Here is a 24,681-nt window from a genome sequence, read left to right as displayed (position 1 = left end):
TCCCTCTTTTACTTCCAATTAACGTGCGTATGCGTCTACTTCCTGCTACTATATAGCCACCGCAACCAGGAACGGTGTGATCAGGTATCGACTAGTCACCCTGAACAGAAAGACCCGCCCACAGCCCTTGCTGGTTTGCATTGTATTGCTTTTGTCTTTTCCAGACGGCTTGACTCATTGAGTAAAATGCAATGACAAAAGCAAATGGAAAAGACAAAGACAAAACAGGAGAAGCATTGACAAAATGGAATAAGCAAAGACAAGATAGAAAAAGAACATGACTACCTTTGTATATTTTTTGTATTATTGATTCTCTTTATATTTCCACATTTATTTCTTTTTAATTTGGCACTCCTGTAATTCCATAAAAACACAGCAAAAACAGTTTGGGGTCAAATTGACCCCAGTGGAACACCAATACGTGTAATATGTGTTCAGTAAATTGGAAAAAATGTCATCATGATAATTTTATGCTTAATTATTTAAAAGTCATGAAATATGAAGCAAATAAAATATATTAAGCTATTTTATTTTCGAATTTTAATCATTTATTTTTGAATGATAAACACTGAATGTCTTCAAACTGACCCCATAGAAGGGTTTAAGCTTTGAAGAATGTATATTATTATATTTTGTATATATTTCTATGTAAAGCTTTTATGTATTTCTTTTATTTCTTTGTAGAACACTGAATTACCTTGTGTTTCAATGGTGCTTTATAAATCCATTTCACTTGCCTTCCCTTATAGTCTGTTGCCAGGTTTGAGAATGATGCAATAAACCAGCGCAATAATTTCAATGCAACATCAGTGTTTTATGCATCTTGAGACCTCAATATTTTATGACTTGACTGCTGTTTTGTTCTTAGACACTTTTTTTTTTTTTTTACAGTTTTTCTCAATTGATAAAACATTAAATTCCATTCACTGCACACAGCCACCAACTGACTGCACACATTTTTCAATACTGTAAGTGCTTGTGCCTTGAGTGTTGCTATCTGAGCCTTTGGAAATGGAATTGTGTTCATGTGTGCATTTTTAAAGACAATTAAAGGTCTCTCTCTTCAAATCTGTCTGTCTGTCTGTCTGTCTGTCTGTCTGTCTGTCTGTCTGTCTGTCTGTCTGTCAACTGCATCCCCTCAAATGGAAAAGTCTTTTGTCATGAAGGTGTGACACAGAAAAAGTCAAAATCATAATTACTTGCAGATGTTCTTTATTGAACTGACAATTTAAACTTGGAGCAGTATTGAATAGAATTACAACATAAGCATAGAAAGAACCTGATTTACTTAAATCATTCAGAGATGAATCATTTTGACGTGTAATGAAATCACTTGTTTTAATATTTGTCAAAAGAGAAAAATCCCGACTGATACTTGCAAACGACCATTAAGAAACACATGATTGATTAAAACCACTGAACTGTCTTAAAGAAAAAGTTCAAGAAGAAAAATCAAAATTGAAATCCAAAAGTTAACCACAGTGATTATGCATGTTGATGATCTCTAAATGATTTAAAGGAGAGCAGAATATATCTAATCTTCAGCTGTGGTAGAGCCATTATGGTCACAGTAGTTCTGCAGGTGACTGGCGTAGTGGGGCAGCAGGTTTGAGTGGTGGCTCTGGAGTAGTTCTTGGAGTTGGTGGATGACCTGTTGTTCTTTCTGGAAGAGCCCCAAAAGGTTCTGTTGCCCACAGAGAGAAAGGTGGAGCTGATGCAGGAGCACCTGGTGGTTGTTTACAAGCAGGCATTGCTGGTAGTGAAGTGGAAGTTGCTGGTGGTGGTCACTTGGCAGTTCTTCTTGTTGTTCCAGCAGCTTGTTTTGGTCACCAAGCAGCTTTAGATGCAGGTTGAAAAGCACCACTTGTTGTTGCTGGAGCAGCTCAAGGTTTATCTTGGCTGACAGTTGCTGTAGTTCCTGTAGCAGAGCTTTGATTTGTGCTAACAGTTCAGGTGACGGAGTGTAAACTGTTGTTGATTCAGTAACGGTAGTTGTCGGCTCAGGAGTGGTTGTAGTTGTGGTTGTAGTCGGCTCAGGAGTGGTTGTGGTTGTGGTTGTAGTCGGCTCAGGAGTGGTTGTAGTTGTGGTTGTGGTTGTAGTCGGCTCAGGAGTGGTTGTAGTTGTGGTTGTAGTCGGCTCAGGAGTGGTTGTAGTTGTGGTTGTGGTTGTAGTCGGCTCAGGAGTGGTTGTAGTTGTGGTTGTGGTTGTAGTCGGCTCAGGAGTGGTTGTAGTTGTGGTTGTGGTTGTAGTCGGCTCAGGAGTGGTTGTAGTTGTGGTTGTGGTTGGGGCAGGTGTAGTTGTTGTGGTAAAAAGGAAACAGGTTGGTGTAAAAATAACTGTTCCCACTTCTTCCAGGAAAGGCAGATTTCTGATGTCATTAGCGATGTCACACACATTTGAAGTTCCACATCCAGCAACAGAGATCTGTTGGCGATCTATCAAGACTGTGGATGAAAAGATTGAATTTGAGTCAAACAATTTCTGCATTAGTCATGACAGACAAATATATGTTGATGATTAAAGTACGAAGAAAACAGATTCAGAGTCTTCTGTATGTATAGAGAAAGAAAAAGTGTATTCATGATGACTTTGAAATATATATATCAATCTTTTTCCTGTTCAAAGGCATGCAGTGATTTTGAGTCCTTACACTCATGAAACAAGTTTAAACAGAAGTAAAAATGATTCAGAGATTTTTTTTAAATGTACAATAAAAATACTCACTATCTGACTGAAAGCAGGTGTCCTCCTCTCCTCTACAACTCACTACTGCGTCACACTGATCAGTGCTGGGATCACAACCATCGCATTGTATTCCATTTACTGCAGGAATAGCAGGGACTGAAACAAAAGAGATGAAACCACAGAGTGAATATTCAAGCCTTTTAACTTTAAAAGTATTTTGAAATATTTGTTGTTAATTCTTTTCATCACAATTCTTCTGATCCAAATATACTTACAGCTTAGGGTCCTCAAGTTGCATTCATTCACGTCATCACAGCACTCAGCATTTGCAACTGTGTGTATCCCACCCAGGTTGGCTGCAATAGTCTGTGTGCCTGTGGTTGGACAAACAGCGGGACCTGCACAGTCCCTGTAGATTCTCTCTGTTCCATCGGTTTCTGTTGTCAAAAAAAGAGTATTATGAATTTCATGGAACACATGTTGAATTTTTCAATAGTTCAGTGAAAAGGAAAAGATGATATGAAGAAAAGAATACCTGTGATGAAGGCATTCAAACACATTTCTCCAGGCGCACATTCAACTGTCTCTCCGAAAGCACAGCTCAGATCATTGAAATCTGTACATACGTGACACTGGATTTCTCCATCTGTAATGGGAACAAACAAAGAAAAATAATATTTTATGAAAAGAAATGTGTGAACGGTGAAATGTCTGAAGATCCTGAATGTCTGAAGTCTTTGGCAGAATATCATTTAGATTTAACATTGAGCTTTAATCCTGGTTTATACATATGTACATAACTACTTTCACAGTTTTAGTTTAGCTTTTTGTTCTTGAATTCCTATCTCCAGAGGTTTTTCCCTGTGCTGTCACATTTCAATATCTCTCATAGGAATTAATAACTAATTATGTTTCATCTATTATTTTTGATCCATCATTAATTCCAGAAATCAAAGTAAAACTTAACAGCTTCAGCAGATTTACTAATAGATACATGTTATAATATTATTATTATCATTAAACTTTCTTTTACAATTTCTAAATTGTATTTCCGTGTTAATAATAAATGAACTTGTGTTGTACCTGCATAAGTTGTATTGTAAAATAAGTTTGGTTACCTGCGCTGGAGAATGCCCACAGGAGAGCGAAAGAGAGGATCAGCTTCATCATGATGATCAGGAGTTTTCAGGAGTCTTCCTGAAGGCTGGATCTGTCTCTGCTGAGCATCACTTGCCTTTTTATATTCATTTGCTGAAATAATTGAAGAAAATTAAATGCGTAAGCACCTTAATTACTGGGTGTTTATGTACATTGTTCGAGGATAATCCTTCAGATACTCCCCATGATTCATGGGAACAATCCCCACACCCCATTTATTTAGAAGAGATGTTCCTCTGCTCAAAACACTGAAGGCCTCTGAGTTAAAAAAAATAAAGAAAATAGTTGATTGTTTTTGCGTGCACTTTGGACAATGAACTGTCCACCTCCCTTTATTTTCCATTTGACAATTGAATAGTTGTGTGTCAGCTGTGAAACCACGCACCCTGTTCTACAGTTTTACATTATATCTATGAATATTTAAACGCTCCCTGAATCTTGAAATAGCATCACATATATGGCTACAAACAGATGCAGCAAGCATCAGGGTTTCACGTTATTTGTTGATGTGTTTGTTTTTTCACACATTTAAATTGAATCATTACACAACAAATCTTTTTAAATTCTCATTAACGTGAAGGACTCCACTCAGCAGGAGTGGTCCAGATCACGTCTTTAAAACGTCATTTCCACACTTCCAGAAGACGTCTTCAGGGAGGCCAGAATGAAAGTTTGTTTGTACGTCTCTCCTGGACATTGCATTGAGGCCCTGTCTGGACGTCACATGAACGTCCAGACAGTTTGAAAGTTTGAGAACTCTAGCTCAAACATTCAGTGAGTTACAAGTGCTGAAGCAAAAAGTGTTACAACCATCCCTTGTCTCCCCTATATTCTAAACTTTAAAATATATTTGGGTTGCACCCATAGTATATGTGTCAGTGTTTTGTTGTGTTGTTCCCCACATTGCATCAGTTCAATAGCTAATCAAGAGTAATTTTTTTCCGTAAAAGTGTAATTATGTGTATAGAAAGAGATAAAGACAGAAAAACAGAAGATAAAACAGTGCTATGTGAATGTACCATACCGTCTCCACGCGATAAGACAGACCTCCAGAAATGTGGATACTTCACCGATAACAAAAGGTTCAACAGAAGAAAGGAACGATACAAATTAAGGGCATCAGTAATTTACATGTTGAAAACCGTGACGTAGTACCAACCATAGTACCAGGAGTTGTTGCTGCAATGGAAATAAAGAGCAGCAGTGTGTAGAGGAGAGGATGAGTGTGTTTTTACCAGAGAGCGAATAAAAAGTTTAAATACTTTTACATACTCAAGTAAAAGTGTTTTAACTGTAACATAATATTTCTAAAATAAAAATAAAAAGGAGGCTTACAAAAAGATTACTGGAGTAAGCGTATTTGAATTACTTAAGTGGTGAGTAATTACTGAGTAATCGTTCATTAAATTACAAAAGCTAAAATAGAGTGAAACAATACGACATGAAAGTAGAAACAAATGTGTTAGAGTAATTTTATACATAGTTGCCATATCCGTGCTTAATTATATTCATGTTCAAGTTCAGTTATATTCCTTGTGTTCTTTCTTAAACAGCGCCTCTGAGGCGCTGCTCACTAATCATATTTTCTGAGCAGGTCAACCTGACCAAGGCTGATAAGCAGGATGAGCCGCGCTATCCACACAGCCGCCTTCTCGAGGTCCCATGCGCAGGGGATGGCCTTTGATTGTACTCATAGTCGCTACAACTGTTAAAGCTCACAGAATGTTTGTTTCTATGATATGTATCCTGTAAACCCTCCCCTTTGTTGAATGGAATAAAAACGCAGGAGAAATGGCCTGGGAGCAGAGTGGATAGGAGGTGTATTTGGGCACACTCCTAGCCATTTCTCCTCGAGTAATCAAAAGCTCATTCTTGTTGTCTTCTTCTTTCTTGCAGATTTGATAAATGTCCGTAGCCTAAACCTGACATTAACTTGGTCCTTCGAGTCGGATGCCAACAACGCCTGAGGATTCCGACAGACGCGGAGATCAGCAGAAAGACCACGGCCGTGGCAGGCTCACTAGGTGAGACCTAAGCTCCTTTTCCGGGACTGGTGGTCTCCCCAACTGTCGGAATCCGACGGCTGACGGCATCCAACGGCGAGAGGAAAAAGACTCCGAAGGGTGAGCATTGTTTTGGGTTAAAAAGAAAAATGTGCGACTGAGGGTTGCAGGATAATAAAACCCTGTGAATTCTAGACTCTAACAGGTAAAATAGAAAGACGCTGAGGTAATGAACACCTGAGAATAGTTCATGTTAAACGGGCGACGGAGTCCACGGTTGAGCGTCTACCAAAAATCCGCGAGAAAGAAAATAAAAGTGTGCACGTTGAATGAGTGGGTGGCCTGTGAACCACTAGGTTACAGCCATCATTTAAAACAACAGGGAAGTAAGTAGTGGGCTGACGTGGATGCACAGGCAAGAATTCTCCACCTGAGAGGGCTGAAGCGAGAATTACCACGTTCAGTTACAGATTAACCACTACCCTGTTGAAGAAGTAACAAAGCGGAACCATAGACTACCCCAGGTAGTAGGGTCCGTCCAAATTTAAAAACAAAATGGGACAAGGGAACACCAAAAAAACCTAAACCGCGCGATAAATTAACTTGTAAAGATTGGAAATATGTAGAACGCTGCAGCGAAGAAAATGTAAAACATTTGGATAACTGGATCGCAAAATACGGCTTCGACGGGAGCCTCAATACACAAAAAATAACAGTTTTACAAGATGCGATTAAAGAAAAAACTAAAAAAAAAAAAAACAAGGCGCTAAACTAAAAGATAGCATCTATTTCTGACCAGAAAACAAACCAATCCTACCAAAAAACCTATACAAATGGGCAGCAATATTTGAGCCATGTCACATGTCACATGTCACATGGCTCAAACAGGAGGGAGGGTAGGACAAATACACAAAATATATACAACCTATGGCTTTAATTCTTACTCAAAAATTTTTGTAGGACATGTTTAAACATGCGCTAAACATAATCCGCAAGGGAACATAAAACCAAAGAGAGGGAAATTCCCAGAACCAAAATATCCATTTCAAGTAATACACATGGATTACATAGAATTAAACAAAAGTGAAGGTTATGAATACTGCCTAGCGATAATCGACGCATTCACTAAATGGATAGAGGTATTTCCGACAAGGACACCAGATTCCTTGACAGTAGCCAAAGCATTATGTAAAGACATAATAATAAACAATTCCAGAGGTAATCAGAAGCGATAATGCTAGACATTTTGTAAATGCAGTGATTAAACATATAGGAACTTTGTTTCACATAGATCTAAAAAATCATTGTTCATATCATCCGCAGAGTGCAGGTCTAGTAGAGCGAATGAATGGAACAATAAAAAATAGATTAAAGAAGTGCATGGAAGAAACAAATAGACCATGGACAAAATGCTTAGATTTGGTAAAAATGTACATTAACATCACCAGTACAAATGGCTTAACGCCATATGAAATGTTATTTGGACGACCTTACAGAATACCAACCTTTAAAAATTATTGGGAACCTTAACATTGGGAAGTTAATGTCAGGTTTAGGCTACGGACATTTATCAAATCTGCAAGAAAGAAGAAGACAACAAGAATGAGCTTTTGATTACTCGAGGAGAAATGGCGAGGAGTGTGCCCAAATACACCTCCTATCCACTCTGCTCCCAGGCCATTTCTCCTGCGTTTTTATTCCATTCAACAAAGGGGAGGGTTTACAGGATACATATCATAGAAACAAACATTCTGTGAGCTTTAACAGTTGTAGCGACTATGAGTACAATCAAAGGCCATCCCCTGCGCATGGGACCTCGAGAAGGCGGCTGTGTGGATAGCGCGGCTCATCCTGCTTATCAGCCTTGGTCAGGTTGACCTGCTCAGAAAATATGATTAGTGAGCAGCGCCTCAGAGGCGCTGTTTAAGAAAGAACACAAGGAATATAACTGAACTTGAACATGAATATAATTAAGCACGGATATGGCAACTATATATAAAATTACTCTAACAAAATGCATCTTAACAAAAATACATTGAAGCAACCTAAGCCAAATCTTTTTAAATCCTTTTTATATGAAGTGATAACCGTTAAAAAACGTGTTTCACATTAGTTTAAGTCCATTTGGACCTGTGCTTCTCCATTTTCTCAACCCTGTGTTTGGGTGACTTTATTTTGGTCAAAAACTCAGGAAACTGTCTTTATATTAATGTTTTATTAAAGGACATTTATTTCAATTGACCTGGTGCTTTATGAAGAATACTGCAGTACTTTTTCATGTGAGACACATCCCACAAGAAGCTGCCCTGGGCTGTTATTCTAGAAAAACCAAAAATATTGGGCGTGCCTGGTCAGCCTCTAATACTGTAGAACTTGACTAGAGTTCATCCTGATCAGATACCTGAATCACGTCAACTGGTTCCTTTCAATGTGGAGGAGTAACAGCTTGAGTTTGAAAACTCAGTTCAGTTGCTTGTATCCACGACCTTAGTCGTGGATACAAATTCATGACCATAGGTGAGGGTGGGGATGTAGACTGACTGGTAAACAGAGAGTTTTGCTTTACAGTTCAGCTCCGTCTTCACTAAAACAGTCTGTAACAGTGACTGCATTACTGAAGCTGCCTGTCTGCAGCCGTTCTCACAATCACTCTACTCTTCACTTGTGAAAAAGAACCCAAGGCCTCTCCCCCTACATGGACAGCGCATGCCATTCTTTTCTGTGAGAGAGCCATGAACTCAGACTTGGCAGTGAAGAGTGTATCCGCAAAACTTTCTTCGCTTTTGGGGGGTCTGTTTACACAACACCGGTGTCGATCCACTGTATTCGCTAAGTTTTTAAACCGACTCCCAAGGTGGAAATATTTTGTCACATTCGCGATCCCTCCCTCCTGTAGAGACTGCTGGAGCGCTGTTACTGTGCATGAGCATCTCTCCCCACCTCCCCGATGACAATAGTTCCTTCTGCTCATGCGCCTGTAAACAAACATGGCGGACCCGTACTGGTATGACTCGTATTCTAGTTTCATCGTCCATATCAGTAGTTTAATAGTTGAGACTCACCCCTGATAGCATACGATTTGTCATTAGTCCATACGATTGTCAGGTACTCTCCATTTTGTTCATGTTTATAGTGTATTGTTCTCTGCACGTAAGAAAAAGCGCCTTCCCATGGCCCGGCATACTAACTACATCGTTGTCAGTGTGTCCACTGCTGCAGTGTGAACGCACTCATGTGAAACGTTGTTGTGTAAACGCAGCCTCAATCAGCCAAAAAGACCTTCCTTCCCTCCTCCACACGATGCCGTCTTTGCCTCGGCTGTGCCTCAACACCCTATCTATGTAAGTCATAAACTGAACGGGTGACAAGATTCAACCTTAGCAGAGTCAAGCAGCCCCCATAAACAAGTGTGACTTAATGCTGACTTGCCAAGTATACAGACGCAGCTCTCACACTGGAAGAACAAAGACTTGCTAGCACACATCAATTTGATATTTTATACTCCCTAAACACCTTTCCCAGTCCCAAAGCACTCGATGGATGAATTCCTATGTCCCATCGATAAGCTGTGAGAGAGTGAAGAGCTGGTCCCTTGTTCCAAGGACTGGGTAGAATCTGAAATATTCCTCCTTTATTTGAGATGTAAGCTCGAGACAAAAGTTAGTTGCACTTGGTATGCAAATATTATAATGCAAAGCATTATAAAATAAAATAAAAAAAACACCAAAACAAATATGTGACAGAAATACAATTTTTAATCTGTCAATGAACAATTGTATGGTGTTGTTTTCCAAAAATGTTATGATGAAAATATGAAATAATAAACAATAGAAAATGTAATGTTCATCCATCCATCCATCTTCTATAACGCTTAACCTGTTCAGGGTCACGGGGGATCCCAGCCTACTGTGGGTCAGGGCAGAGTACACCTGGACAGGCCGCCAGTCCCTCACAGGACAAACAAATAAGAGACAGACAACAACTGTCACAACGAGTGAACACTGTTTATTTACAATATATACAGTATTAAAGGAAAAAAGGGCTTTGGTGGTCATGGAGTCTGAACACAGGCAGGCAGGCAGGCAGGCAGGCAGGCAGGCAGGCAGGCAGGCAGGCAGGCAGGCAGGCAGGCAGGCAGGCAGGCAGGCAGGCAGGCAGGCAGGCAGGCAGGCAGGCAGAAGGAAACAGTCAGCAGCTGCTCTCAGTAGTTTTCAGTGGCCTTCATTAACTTCCACACAGCTGAATCCACTTGGCCTTTACCAGCCAGCCTGAGAGAGGCACGGGGCAGGTCCAAGCCATGGGTCTGACCTGCAAACGCAGCAGGAGAGAGAGGAGCTACTGCAGGTACACACAAACCCAACGTTCCCAACCAGGCACGCAGGCCTGGAGAGCCAGGGCTGTGATATAACACACTCACATTCACACCTACAGACAATTTATTGTCACCAACTAACTGGACAGGTATGTTTTCGGCCAGTATTTGAACCTGAACCTTATTGGTGTGAGGTGAGATCATTTACCACTGCACCAGTTTGATGTATCATGAAATACATTTTGACCTTTTTCTATACACAATGATTTTTTTACTTTTTTTTCAAATAAAAATCAAAAATACCCAAATGGACGAGCATTAAATGTCACATGTTGCTGTTGCTCATAGTAGTGGGTGAGAGCAGTACATGCAAGATGATCTGGACTTTGCTAAGTTGAGTGGGGTACATGTTGTAGCCACTCACAAGGGTGTATATGGTGTTCTTCCATGTTAAAAAAAAAAAAAAAGACAAACAGTCCAGAAATTACTCTGTCTCCGTGTACCCCTCCTTGTAACTACAAACACTACACTGCTATGCCAACATAGCAATGGTACAATGCAGGGCTCTACATCAGAATGAACTTTTTGAATCACCTGACATTGTGGCTGATAGATTTTAAAAGTAACAAGGCACTTGTAATTTCCACCAGCCACTCTTCACTCTTTCTCCTCTCTTTCTTTCGCTTTTTGACTTTCCTCTTATGAGTATTTCGGAAAGCGTCTTTGCTGCAGTCTCTTCCTCCCATGCAGTGGCCCCTGCTTTCTCCTGTTGGGCCTTGGTGGTCTCCATAAGGGTGTTTAACCTTATGACCTCCTCGTTCTTCTGCCTCACTTATGTGAAGGTTGGAAAACCGCTCTATGAGGTCGTTGATGGTGACGCAAGATGTTTCAACGTCGTCCTGGCGAGACCGGATGCTGCTTCTCAGGTGCTGCAGCTCCTCCTGGGTCTCTGTCAGCTCTGCCTTGGTGGTCTCCATCAGGGTGTTGAACTTTTTCACCTCCTCGCTTGTGGCTCAATTCAACTCTGAGGTTTTCACAATCAATGTGATTAAAGTGTAGAGCTTCTGCCAGGTTGAAAAACTGCTCCTTAAGGTTCTTGAAGTTGATGCGAGCTTCTTCAGCTTCATCCTGGTGGGACGGCAGACTTTTTCTCAGGTGCTGGACCTCCTCCTGCATCCCTCTCAGGAGTTGGTCCTTCTCCTGGAGCTCTGAGTCCTTCTGCTGCAGTTCACACTCTGAAGCTGTGACCCGGCTCCTCCAGACCTCTTTTTCCTCCTGCAGTTTCTTGTTCTCATCCTCCAAGCTGCTGAAGCGATGCTGCAACTTGCTGTCGTCTGCAACCATTTCCACATTGAAGTTGCGGTAGAAGAACAAGGCAACAATTGCTTAGGGCTATGGCTATACATTGCATTTGACAATTATTATTGTATAATTGTGCTACTACAGTATTAATGTTATTGCTATTCTTAGAATTATTATATTCTCAAATTATTATTTTATTTTATATTTACTGGTATTCTCATTGTACGATTATTATTGGTATATTATTATATTATATTACCTTCTTAGAATTATCTAATGCTGTTTATCATTATTATAGTTTTTATTATTGGATTATAGTTACTGGATTCTTATATTATGATTGATATTATTATTAGAACCATTACTACGGCTGAGTATAGCCAGTAAACTATTTGCCAACGATAACAGTATTATCACAATACAGCGATTCTGCTCGGTATGTCACTGGAAATTTCATCCACGATACATTACGATATCTGTCTCGCTCAAGAAATTCAGAAATTATTGACTGCACTCATTTCACATGATTTACAAAACATTGTCAATCAATTTCACATGAATGACAGCCCAGTAAAACAAAGTGTGTACCGCACATTAACACACACTAAACAAAGTGTATACTGCACATCATGCACACAAACAAAGTGTATACTGCACATCATGCACACTAAACAAAGTGTATACTGCACATCATGCACACAAACAAAGTGTAGACTGCACATCAATGCATACAAAGTGTATACTGCACATTAACACACACTAAACAAAGTAGCTACATGTATGACGTTTTAAAAAAAATCAAACAGTTTAGAAATCGTTTTAAAATTCAACTGATAATTCTACTTAAAGATTGAGGAGTATATCTTCCCATCATCGATGTTCATTCACCCCTGCCACCACCACCGGTCCAAGATGGCGGTGCTGTTGATGTGTCCCTCCTCAGTTATGAGGCGTCTAATCTTTATTATGTCTATGGCCACACTGACGTGATCGCCTTTCACTAACTACTTTAGGAAGCCCTCTAACACCTTTCCTTAACCCCGTGACGTCATCCACGGGGTTAAGGTAAAGTCGATAGATAAGGCGTTAGGAGGGACAATCCGGACTCCGACAAACCCGGAAATATAAATACGATGAGTGGACACGCCCACATTACACCAAAAACCAACATAGCCAGATGATTTCCTAATCAAACAAAATACTTTTGTTACCGAAACAAAGAAATGACATTTACAATATTGTACAAGAAATAAGAAATGTGTTAAAGGAAAAATAAATTAAATACTTCAAACTTATACTTAATGCAACAGTGCCATCTATTGGCATGAACAAAATTTGCTCAACATGACGTCTTTCAAGCAGGAATGGTGTGATCAGGTATCGACTAGTCACGCTGAACAGAAAGACCCGCGAACAGCCCTTGCTGATTTGCATTGTATTGCTTTTGTCTTTTCCAGACGGCTTGACTCATCGAGTAAATGCAATGACAAAAAGCAAATGGAAAAGACAAAGACAAAACAGGAGAAGCATTGACAAAATGGAATAAGCAAAGACAAGATAGAAAAAGAACATGACTGCCTTTGTATATGTTTTGTATTGTTGATTGTCTTTATATTTCCACATTTATTTCCTTTTAATTTTGGCACTCCTGTGATTCCATAGCTGGCGACAGATCAATGTGATGCTATTTCAAGATTCAGGGAGCGTTTAAATATTCATCGACATAATGGAAACTCTTCATTTCCATAACTGGAGAACAGTGTGCATGGTTTCACAGCTGACACACAACAATTCAATTGTCCAAAAAAAAATATAAAGGGAGTTTGACAGTTCATTGTCCAAAGTGCACACAAAGCCAACCAACTAATTTCAACAGAGAGGCATGCCGTCAGTGTTTCCAGCTGAGAAACATTTCAAATAAATAAAAAGGGTATGGTGATTGTTCACAAGAATCAAATCGGGAGTGTCTTAAAGATCATCCTGTAAGAATGGACAACACACCCAGTAATTAAGGTTGTCACGCACACATTTTTCATCAAGTACTTGAACACCTGAACAATATAAAAAGGCAAGTGATGCTCAGCAGAGACAGATCCAGCCTTCAGGAAGACTCCTGAAAACTCCTGATCATCATGATGAAGCTGATCCTCTCTTTCGCTCTCCTGTGGGCATTCTCCACCAAACATATTTTACAATACAACTTATGCAGGTACAACACAAGTTCATTTATTATTAACACGGAAATACAATTTAGAAATTGTAAAAGAAAGTTTAATGATAATAATAATATTATAACATGTATCCATTAGTAAATCTGCTGAAGCTGTTAAGTTTTACTTTGATTTCTGGAATGAATGACGGATCAAAATAATAGATGAAACATAATTAGTTATTAATTCCTATGAGAGATATTGAAATGTGACAGCACAGGGAAAAACCTCTGGAGATAGGAATTCAAGAACAAAAAGCTAAACTAAAACTGTGAAAGTAGTTATGTACATATGTATAAACCAGGATTAAAGCTCAATGTTAAATCTAAATGATATTCTGACAAAGGCTTCAGACATTCAGGATCTTCAGACATTTCACCGTTCACACATTTCTTTTCATAAAATATTATTTTTCTTTGTTTGTTCCCATTACAGATGGAGAAATCCAGTGTGACGTATGTACAGAGTTCAATGATCTGAGCTGTGCTTTCGGAGTGACAGTTGAATGTGCGCCTGGAGAAATGTGTTTGAATGCCTTCATCACAGGTATTCTTTTCTTCATATCATCTTTTCCTTTTCACTGAACTATTGAAAAATTCAACATGTGTTCCATGAAATTCACAATGCTCTTTTTTTGACAACAGAAACCGATGGAACAGAGAGAATCTACAGGGACTGTGCAGGTCCCGCTGTTTGTCCAACCACAGGCACACAGACTATTGCAGCCAACCTGGGTGGGATACACACAGTTGCAAATGCTGAGTGCTGTGATGATGAGAATGAATGCAACTTGAGGACCCTAAGCTGTAAGTATATTTGGATCAGAAGAATTGTGATGAAAAGAACAAACAACAAATATTTCAAAATACTTTTAAAGTTAAAAGGCTTAAATATTCACTCTGTGGTTTCATCTCGTTTGTTTCAGTCCCTGCTATTCCTGCAGTAAATGGAATACAATGCAATGGTTGTGATCTCAGCACTGATCAGTGTGACGCTGTAGTGAGTTGTAGAGGAGAGGAGGACACCTGCTTTCAGTCACAGAGTGAGTATTTTTATTTTATTTATTTTGTTTAAACTTGTTTCATGAGTGTAAGGACTTAAAATCACTGCATGCCTTTGAACAAGAGAAAGATTGATATATATATTTCAAAGTCATCATGAATACACTTTTTCTTTCTCTATACATACAGAAGACTCTGAATCTGTTTTCTTCGTACTTTAATCATCGACATATATTTGTCTGGCATGACTAATGAAGAAATTGTTTGACTCAAATTCAATCTTTTCATCCACAGTCTTGAAAGATCGCCAACAGATCCGTGTTAATGGATGTGGAACTTCAAATGTGTGTGACATCGCTAATGACATCAGAAATCTGCCTTTTCTGGAAGAAGTGGGAACAGTTATTTTTACAGCAACCTGTTTCCTTTTTACCACAACAACTACACCTGCCCCAACCACAACTACAACCACTCCCGAGCCAACTACAACCACTCCTGAGCCGACTACAACCACAACCACAACCACTCCTGAGCCGACAACTACTGTTACTGAGGCAACAACAGTTTACACTCCGTCACCTGAACTGTTAGCACAAATAAAAGCTCTGCTACAGGAACTACAGCAACTGTCAGCCAAGATAAACCTTGAGCTGCTCCAGCAACAACAAGTGGTGCTTTTCAACCTGCATCTAAAGCTGCTTGGTGACCAAAACAAGCTGCTGGAACAACAAGAAGAACTGCCAAGTGACTACCACCAGCAAATTCCACTTCACTACCAGCAATGCCTGCTTGTAAACAACCACCAGGTGCTCCTGCATCAGCTCCACCTTTCTCTTTGTGGGCAACAGAACCTTTTGGGGCTCTTCCAGAAAGAACAACAGGTCATCCACCAACTCCAAGAACTACTCCAGAGCCACCACTATAACCTGCTGCCCCACTACGCCAGTCACCTGCAGAACTACTGTGACCATAATGGCTCTACCACAGCTGAAAATTAGATATATTCTGCTCTCCTTTAAATCATTTAGAGATCATCAACATGCATAATCACTGTGGTTAACTTTTGGATTTCAATTTTGATTTTTCTTCTAGAACTTTTTCTTTAAGACAGTTCAGTGGTTTTAATCAATCATGTGTTTCTTAATGGTCGTTACATAGAAATATACGAAATATAATAATATACATTCATCAAAGCTTAAACCCTTCTATGGGGTCCATTTGAAGACATTCAGTTTTTATCATTCACAAATAAATGATTAAAATTCCAAAATAAAATAGCTGAATTTATTTTATTTGCTTCATATTTCATGACTTTTAACTGATTAAGCATAAAATTATCATGATGACATTTCTTCCAATTCACTGAACACATATTACACGTATTGGTGTTCCACTGGGGTCAATTTGACCCCAAACTGTTTTTGCTGTGTAAAGCTTGTTGGTCTGTCTGTGTGACCGAACATTCCCACACCTGCAGGTGCAGAGCTGATACTTTTGATACAGGGTGAGGTATTCCCGCAACAACATTGGTAGTTCATGCAAAATAAGGGCGGTGCAAACACATCAAAGCTTGCCTGACAGCTCTCTATTCAAATCCTTCCTCATTGTGATCTGTGTGTGCTGCAATCTGCACTGCTTTCTCTCTCTCACCTGAAAATGTCCATTGGGAAAAGGTTTACTGTCCACAAGGATTTGGAACAGCTCTTTGGCTGTGAAAGTGACATAGAGGAGAAAATGTCTGACACAGAAGATTGTGTTGAGGAGGATCCTTCACATCTGATGAGAATAGGCGTGTTGACCCTCCCGTTGTCTCTCAACCACTAGCAAACACCATTCCTTCCAAGAATGTAGAGATAATATGCTCCCTTTCCCCATTTCAACAGCAGGGTAGAATATAGCCATGGTCCCACGCCAGAGCGGGGCGAGGCGGGAGGGTACAGTACGGCAAAGCGCACAAAAGCCCGACTCTGTTTGCGCGGTCCCACCGCACACGTACGGTAACATTTAGGCGGGGTTGTGAACAATGCGGGTATGTGTCGGGCAAACAACAGGTCAGACGGCCATCTGAGTGAAGCCTTGAAGGCCCCTGCATACTCCCTTTTTGAACCCATAAGAACAAGAAGAAAATTCGTCAGTGACGTCAGCCAGCTGCTGAAAAAAAAGCTTTTTCGGCAGGACCGTTCATACTCCGATAAGAAGCTGCCGAACTCGCAGGCCACGCCCCCTCACAGCAGCCACACGTCTGTGATGCAGCGTTTAAACTTTTCAACTGCAGTTTATTTCTGGCCTCCAGTGCTTTCACAAATACATTTCTCTGAACTTTTTCAGTAATAAAAGAAAGTTTTTGTCCGAGCGCGATGTTGGTCTGGTATTAACTACAGGAGATGACAACTGTTCGTGATGCGTTCAGGTGCATCATGTAAAAGCCTTGACATTTTAACGAGCTGCGGCGCTCGTACAGTAGCGATGTTGCAAGCTAAATATGATTAAAATATGACTGATAGTCATGAGCAAACTGGAACACGCATGCGCAGTGCAGAAGTTTCAGCTTTAGACTCAATTAGACATTGACAAGTAGTGATGGCCATTATACACATTTTTTAGGCGGTTTTTAACAACACATCCACACATTTTTGACGGCTGGACGGCTCACTCCCTAAAACCATGATCACAACTGGTCTTTCATGTTTCTTGTATTTCCTCATATGCTAGATACAAAGACATGCTGAAAGAGGACTGAAAACAAAACAATTAAAGCATTATTCAACAGAAATATCTGACCATCAAAGTAGACACTGTGTTTGTCTCACTGAAACTGCTAACTGGTTTGACATGAGAGGAGCCTGATAACTAAAAGCACCGCCTCTTCATCAACTTTTAGAAAACCTCGGAACCTTTTTCGGAACCAAAAAATAACCTAGCAGAGCTGAAAGTGATCTGGGTAATATGGGACTAAGTAATAGCTCTTTAAGATGTGTTGGAGCTTGGTTGTTGAAAACTAAGTTAAAAGTATATATACTTTTGAAATTTGAAATTTCTTTCCAGATTTCAGAGGAAGCCAATGAAAAGAAGTTAATATTGGAGTCATGTGATTTCTCCTGCTGGTTTCCGACAGTACTCTCACAACAATATTTTGAATCAATCAAAGACTTCATAAGCAGGTGCTGCTATCACGGTGACACAAACAACAGCAGCACAACAATCCTGCTCCACGGCAATGAGGGACAAAAGGAGGGAGTGCAAATTGTGAGTGATTCATATTTTGCTTCAATAGTCTTTTGGAATGTGAAGCTCGTTTAACTTGCAGCACTGAGAAATGAAAGCATGAAACCCAAGTCATTCTTGTTATTGCACATAGACACACACGCAGTATTTCGTCTCTACTCTGTTGTGACTGTTTTTGTTTTTGTTGTTGCTGTTCTTGTTCAACTTCTTAAACGTGTAAACTTGTATTTTTGCTTCACCTCCAAGGGCAAAATCAGGTAATAAACTAGTAAAAGGTACAACTTTGAAGGGTAATAGCATTAATGAGAAAGAATATCAACTTTATGTGAACTAGATGTGATATTCTTTACAACGCAAACAATAGTGCAAACAAACTATTATTAATAGCAAGCTTGTCGAATTTCAATGCAACTTGGTATTCAATTGGATTGACCTTCAAATTTATTTGGTAGATCTTGACAAGTCCTTATTAATTGTGAATTTGTGGCATACTGATTATACCAATGCCTCGGATGCAACAGGAAACATATATGGACATATATATAAGCAGAATTGACAAGTGATGAAGGACTCTTGTATCAATGATCTTATCGTTACTCAGCTGGGTTCCAAACACTGCATCTTGTATCTACGATGAGGGAGTAGCCAGGGACCACTGAGGTGAGGATGGTCCCCCTCGCCGATTCACATGCTGTTCAACTCTTCAACAGAAAGAACACTGATCATATCACTGATATGGGGGAGGCACATATCAGCCTCCCCCATGGATACCAAAGCAAAATCAACAAATGTTGACCAGTTTGATAATAGAACGTGTTAGGTTGATGTGATGCACCACTTTTTAAGTTTATGAGCACTGGAATATACAGTATGTTAATGAAAACCTGGCAAAGCAAAAGCAGGATGAACAAGAAATGAATGCTCATTGAGGAGTTGCAAGTGTTCAAGAAGATAAAGAAAAGACGAGAACAAGACAGCGTTGTTGTAGTATGGAGTTCAAGAGTAGTGTAAAGTAGTATGCATTGTGCAGGAAGATTTTGCCTGGCCCGAGAACAGACCTCCTCTCTGGCATTATGGAAAATCAAAAGCAGAAAACTTCTGAATCACATTAGTTTTTACAGAAGCCATTTTATTTAATGACCAGGCAAACTTTAAACCGGATTACACACGTCTTACACAAAAAACTAACCCAATCAACTAAATATATGAAACTGATTTGTCTTCACCATGAGGTAAATTATATTGATATAAAACAATTGGTTGAAGAGAGAAAAATCACCCAATTAAAGCTGAAAATAAATGCAAAGAGAACCACCATCCTAATCTAAGTGCCAATATTTCAAAGAAAGCTAATTTAGTTGCAGTAGTTGTGTGGAAGTGAGACGTTCTGGTTGATTGTGCCTGTGGGGATGTTGACAGCTGATTTTCAGGTGATGGTGGTGGTTGTACAACAGCACTTGTACCTGGTGGAGAACCAGTTTTTGTTGTTTGAAGAGCTGCAGCCGGTGCGATTGCCCGCAGAGAGAAAGATGGAGCCGATGGAGCAGCAGCTGGTGGTTGCTTCCCAGCAAGCATTGCTGGTAGTACAATGGCAGTTGGTGGTGGTGGTGGTCAATAGGTAGGTCTTCCTGTTGCAGCACCAGTTGTTGGTGGAAGTCAAGCAGATGTAGATGCAGTTGGAAAACCAACCAATGTTGCTGATGGAGCATCTCTTGTTGTATCTGGGCTGACAGCCATTGTAGTTGACGCAACAAGTTTTTTATTGGGATTAACAGATTATGTGGTGGTGCCGAACTTGTTGTCATCTCAGCAGTAGTTGGGGCAGGTATGGTTTTTGTGGTAAAAGGATAGCAGGTTGGTGTACTAAGAACTGCACTCACTTCTCCCAGGAAAGGCAGAACCACAGTTACAGTATGACCTTAGATACACTCCCCATCTCTTTTGAGTCTGGGACCACAACCTTTGTATCTCTAATTGTATATGACGGCAGGAGACACCAAATGCGTGCCACTGTGTTACTGTTAGGTGGTATACTTTGTGCCCAATAGGGACAATCAGTTCTGAACTTGTCGGCACATACCGTTCAACAATTAATTTACCTTCCTGATAGTGTGTCTTCAATTGCAAGCTTGTGCTATGATGTTGGGTAAGAGAAACATCTCAAATAGTTACCTGCACCCTTGAATTATCAGTATCTGCTTGATTCAGAGTACTTGCCATCAATGCATTAACTCTGAGACATGATTATTTAACTTGTTTGATTCAATGTAGTTATAGTAACACAAATCCTTTCTACCCACTTCCCAGGCTCTTTGTGTCAAATTGGGTACAGCGTGTTGACGTGTGGTGACGTAAAATTACTTAAATTGGCCAATAAGTTGCCGGTTGAAAAGTGGAAAATCAAGGCAAAAAAAAAGGTTTATGAAGTTTATCATTACCCCTTGTGATATTTTGTAATTTCAGTCATCCTTTTATAAAAAAGAAGGAATGCATTCCATTTTTTTTTTGTTTTTTTTGAAAAGCAACACGAGAACTGTGTGTTCAGCCCTGGTCACTACAGTGAGGAAGAGGAAGAGAGTTATCCACCTCTGAGTCTGGCTCGACAGAAAGTCAATTAAACATTGTTGCCCAGTTTTATTTTTGACTCTTGCCACACCTGTTCTTGTCACGATAACTATAATTTTCTATTATTATATGCAATTAGTTGGCCCTGCTGAGGGAAATGGCAACTAAAACGGTCTCTTTTGATCCGAAACCGGGATCTTGATGATCAGTCACTTTGATCGTCTGTGGTACGGATCCGAGATCTGCTTCCCTCGCTTCGTACAGCGTGAGTGCATTGCGGCCTGACAGCTCGGTGTTTGACAGCGTGGGAACTTTTTGAAATCGCCACCAAGACGAGTTCTGACAACCCGGAGTGGCTCGCTTTTTGCCTGGATCCGGGTGTCAGCGGTGAAGACAGCAAAATGCCCCCGAGGAAAGCACCGTCAATGGAGGAAGTTGAGGAGATAAAACAGGCTCTCAACTTCATCACGGAGGAACTTTCTGCTGTTAGGAAACAGCAGAAGAGCATCATGGATCTGGTCGGAGAAGTAATGCAACTTCGAATACAGAATGCTGAGAAGGATAAACGCATTCAGCATCTGGAAAGCAGAGTCGCGGACCTGGAACAGTACACCATGGTGAATGACGTGATCGTCACCGGGCTCAAAATCAAACCCCGGTCATACGCGCGGGCGGTGACCCCGGAGAGCGAGGGGGGGGGAGCCCGGTGAGCTGGATGTTAGCTCCACGGAGAAGCAAGTGGCTGGGTTTCTACGGTCCAAGGGGATCGAGTTGGACTGTAATAACATCGAGGCCTGCCACCCTCTGACCAGGAGAAACGCCAGTGAGAATCCAGCGGTAATACTCTGGTTCACAAACAGAAAATACAAAATGGCCCTGCTGAAACAAGGAAGGAAGTTGAAGGGAACCAATGTTTTCATGAATGAGCACCTCTCCAAACATAATTCTGATATAGCCTGGAAAGCACGACAACTCAAAAAACAGAGAAAAAAACAAAACACATGGACTTCAAATTGCAAAATATTCATAAAACTGAACGGGACCCCCGAGGAAGCCAGAGTGATCTGCATACGCAGCGTCACTGAACTAGACAAATATCAATGAATGTCTCTGGATTATACTGCATCATCATGGCATGGACTGGATTAAGACTGGATTGGACATGGAGGTAACAAACAAAACTCAAACATGGCTTCACGCACTGACAGAACTAACTGTACACCTGGGGACATGAACCACATCGCACAGAGGATACGTGACTACCAAGAACTGGAGCTGAAAACTTTTGAGTACACCGATTACAACATTCTGGACGTGGAACAGGATCTAGACCCGGACAATAACTTTTTCTCCACCATTAACAATAATTGCTGCTACTATACAGAAGATCAATACAACCAGGATGTCAAATCTATGGGTAAATTATCAATTATTCATTTTAACAGTAGAAGCTTATATGCAAATTTCAAAAAAATTAAGGACTATCTGAATACTTTTTCACAACCTTTCAATAGCATTGCAATATCAGAAACATGGATGAATATTGAAAGAGGAATAAACTTTGAAATGGAGGGTTATGAATTCGTATATAAAAACAGAGAAAACAAAGGTGGTGGAGGAGTGGCTTTATATATAGATAAAACATTAGATTTCAAGGTTCTAGAGGGAATGACAACTGTGGTGGATAATGTTCTGGAATGCTTGTCAATTGAAATTTGCAAGAAAAATACGAAAAATATTATTGTGAGCTGTATATATAGAACACCAGATTCTAGCATCGGAACCTTCAGTGAATGGATGGAAAGTATGTTTTCAAATATCGATAGCAAAACAGTTTTTATATGTGCAGATTGGAACATTGACCTTTTAAATGCCAGCAACCATAAATCTACAAATGACTTTATCGATACGATGTACAGTATGAGCTATTTTCCGAGAATCACCAGACCCAGTAGGATTACATCTAGTTCTGCTACTCTCATTGATAACATATTCACAAATGACATTGATAATAAGGCAATTAGTGGATTACTGATTAATGACATTAGTGACCATCTCCCAGTATTTACAGTTAATAATACAAACCTTGGAAAACAAATAGACAAAAAAACAGAATACAGACGAGCAAAGACAGAGGAATCCATAAACGCACTAAGAAATGGACTGTTGGAACAGAGTTGGGATGCAATATATAATGATAACAATGTTGACCATATATATAATGAATTCTTAAAAATATTTACCTTATTATATGATAAACACTGCCCAATTAAGAAATACAACAAAAAACTAGCATCTAATAGTAATCCGTGGATATCAACAGGATTACAAAATGCATGTAAAAAGAAGAATACACTTTACAGAGATTTCATTAGACAGAGAACTATAGAGGCAGAACAAAAATATAAAAAATATAAAAATAAGTTAACTAATATTATAAGAGTGAGTAAGAAAGATTATTATAAAAGAATATTAGAGGATAATAAAAACAACATTAAAGGAACGTGGAAGATACTAAATAATATTATAAGAAACAGTAATACACACAATAGTCTACCTAAGTATTTTATTGATAAGAATGTGGAAAATTATGACATGAATGAAGTAGTTGACAGATTTAATGAATTCTTTGTAAACGTTGGACCTGAACTAGCAGAACAGATCCCTGATACTGGGAGTTATGGAGAGCATATACCAGAAAGAAATCCTTGTTCTTTGTTTCTTAAAGCTGTGACAGAACAGGAAATATTGGATATTGTCACTAAAAGCAAGAATAAAAAATCTACAGATTGTAATGATATTGATATGTCACTAGTGAAAAGGGTAATAGAAGGCATCTCCAAACCATTAACATACATATGTAATGTTTCATAAAATGAAAATAGCCAAGGTCATACCTCTATATAAAACTGGGAACAAGCATCATTTCACTAACTATAGACCGGTCTCATTATTACCACAATTCTCAAAAATACTGGAAAAACTCTTTAACAACAGATTGGACTCATTCTTAGAAAAACACAACATACTTGCAGAGAATCAGTATGGATTTAGATCAAATAGATCAACAACACTGGCAATAACTGAAGCAATAGAACTAATCACCAATGCTATAGACCACAAGAAATATGCTGCAGGGGTGTTCATAGACCTGAAGAAAGCATTTGACACAATCAACCACAACATATTAATCAATAAGCTGGAAAGACATGGTGTCCGGGGAATAGTGCTTGATTGGGTCAAAAGTTATTTAAGTGGGAGACAGCAGTTTGTAAAGGTGGGTGACTATTCCTCATCATGTCTAGAGATTGTTTGTGGCGTCCCCCAGGGGTCAGTATTGGGTCCCAAACTTTTTATTTTGTATATTAATGATATGTATAAGGTTTCTAAGGGGTTACGGGGTTAAGGTAAAGTCGATAGATAAGGCGTTAGGAGGGACAATCCGGACTCCGACAAACCCGGAAATATAAATACGACGAGTGGACACGCCCACATTACACCAAAAACCAACATAGCCAGTGGATTTCCTAATCAAACTAAATACTTTTGTTACCGAAACAAAGAAATGACATTTACAATATTGTACAAGAAATAAGAAATGTGTTAAAGGAAAAATAAATTAAATACTTCAAACTTATACTTAATCCAACAGTGCCATCTATTGGCATGAACAAAATTTGCTCAACATGACGTCTTTCAAGCAGGAATGGTGTGATCAGGTATCGACTAGTCACGCTGAACAGAAAGACCCGCGAACAGCCCTTGCTGATTTGCATTGTATTGCTTTTGTCTTTTCCAGACGGCTTGACTCATCGAGTAAATGCAATGACAAAAAGCAAATGGAAAAGACAAAGACAAAACAGGAGAAGCATTGACAAAATGGAATAAGCAAAGACAAGATAGAAAAAGAACATGACTGCCTTTGTATATGTTTTGTATTGTTGATTGTCTTTATATTTCCACATTTATTTCCTTTTAATTTTGGCACTCCTGTGATTCCATAGCTGGCGACAGATCAATGTGATGCTATTTCAAGATTCAGGGAGCGTTTAAATATTCATCGACATAATGGAAACTCTTCATTTCCATAACTGGAGAACAGTGTGCATGGTTTCACAGCTGACACACAACAATTCAATTGTCCAAAAAAAAATATAAAGGGAGTTTGACAGTTCATTGTCCAAAGTGCACACAAAGCCAACCAACTAATTTCAACAGA

At 39.5% G+C, this 24,681-nt stretch overlaps 1 protein-coding gene across 1 annotated transcript; it reads right to left on the bottom strand.

Moving 5' to 3' along the window:
* Positions 1 to 1,197: 1,197 nt before the first annotated feature.
* LOC308115331 (uncharacterized protein) lies at positions 1,198 to 3,898 on the bottom strand. The gene is made up of 5 exons (XM_080472777.1): positions 3,805 to 3,898; positions 3,222 to 3,332; positions 2,962 to 3,123; positions 2,726 to 2,842; positions 1,198 to 2,445 (listed from the first exon to the last, which is right to left on the bottom strand). Exons 1-5 carry the CDS (start codon positions 3,854 to 3,856, stop codon positions 1,535 to 1,537), a joined length of 1,353 nt encoding a protein of 450 aa, XP_080328903.1. The 5' UTR covers positions 3,857 to 3,898; the 3' UTR covers positions 1,198 to 1,534.
* Between the last annotated feature and the right edge of the window lie 20,783 nt (positions 3,899 to 24,681).

The sequence above is a fragment of the Lipophrys pholis genome (genome assembly GCF_963383615.2).
Source record: "Lipophrys pholis genome assembly, chromosome: 10".
NCBI classification, from domain to species: domain Eukaryota; kingdom Metazoa; phylum Chordata; class Actinopteri; order Blenniiformes; family Blenniidae; genus Lipophrys; species Lipophrys pholis.
This window is presented reverse-complemented; position numbering and strand designations above follow the sequence as displayed.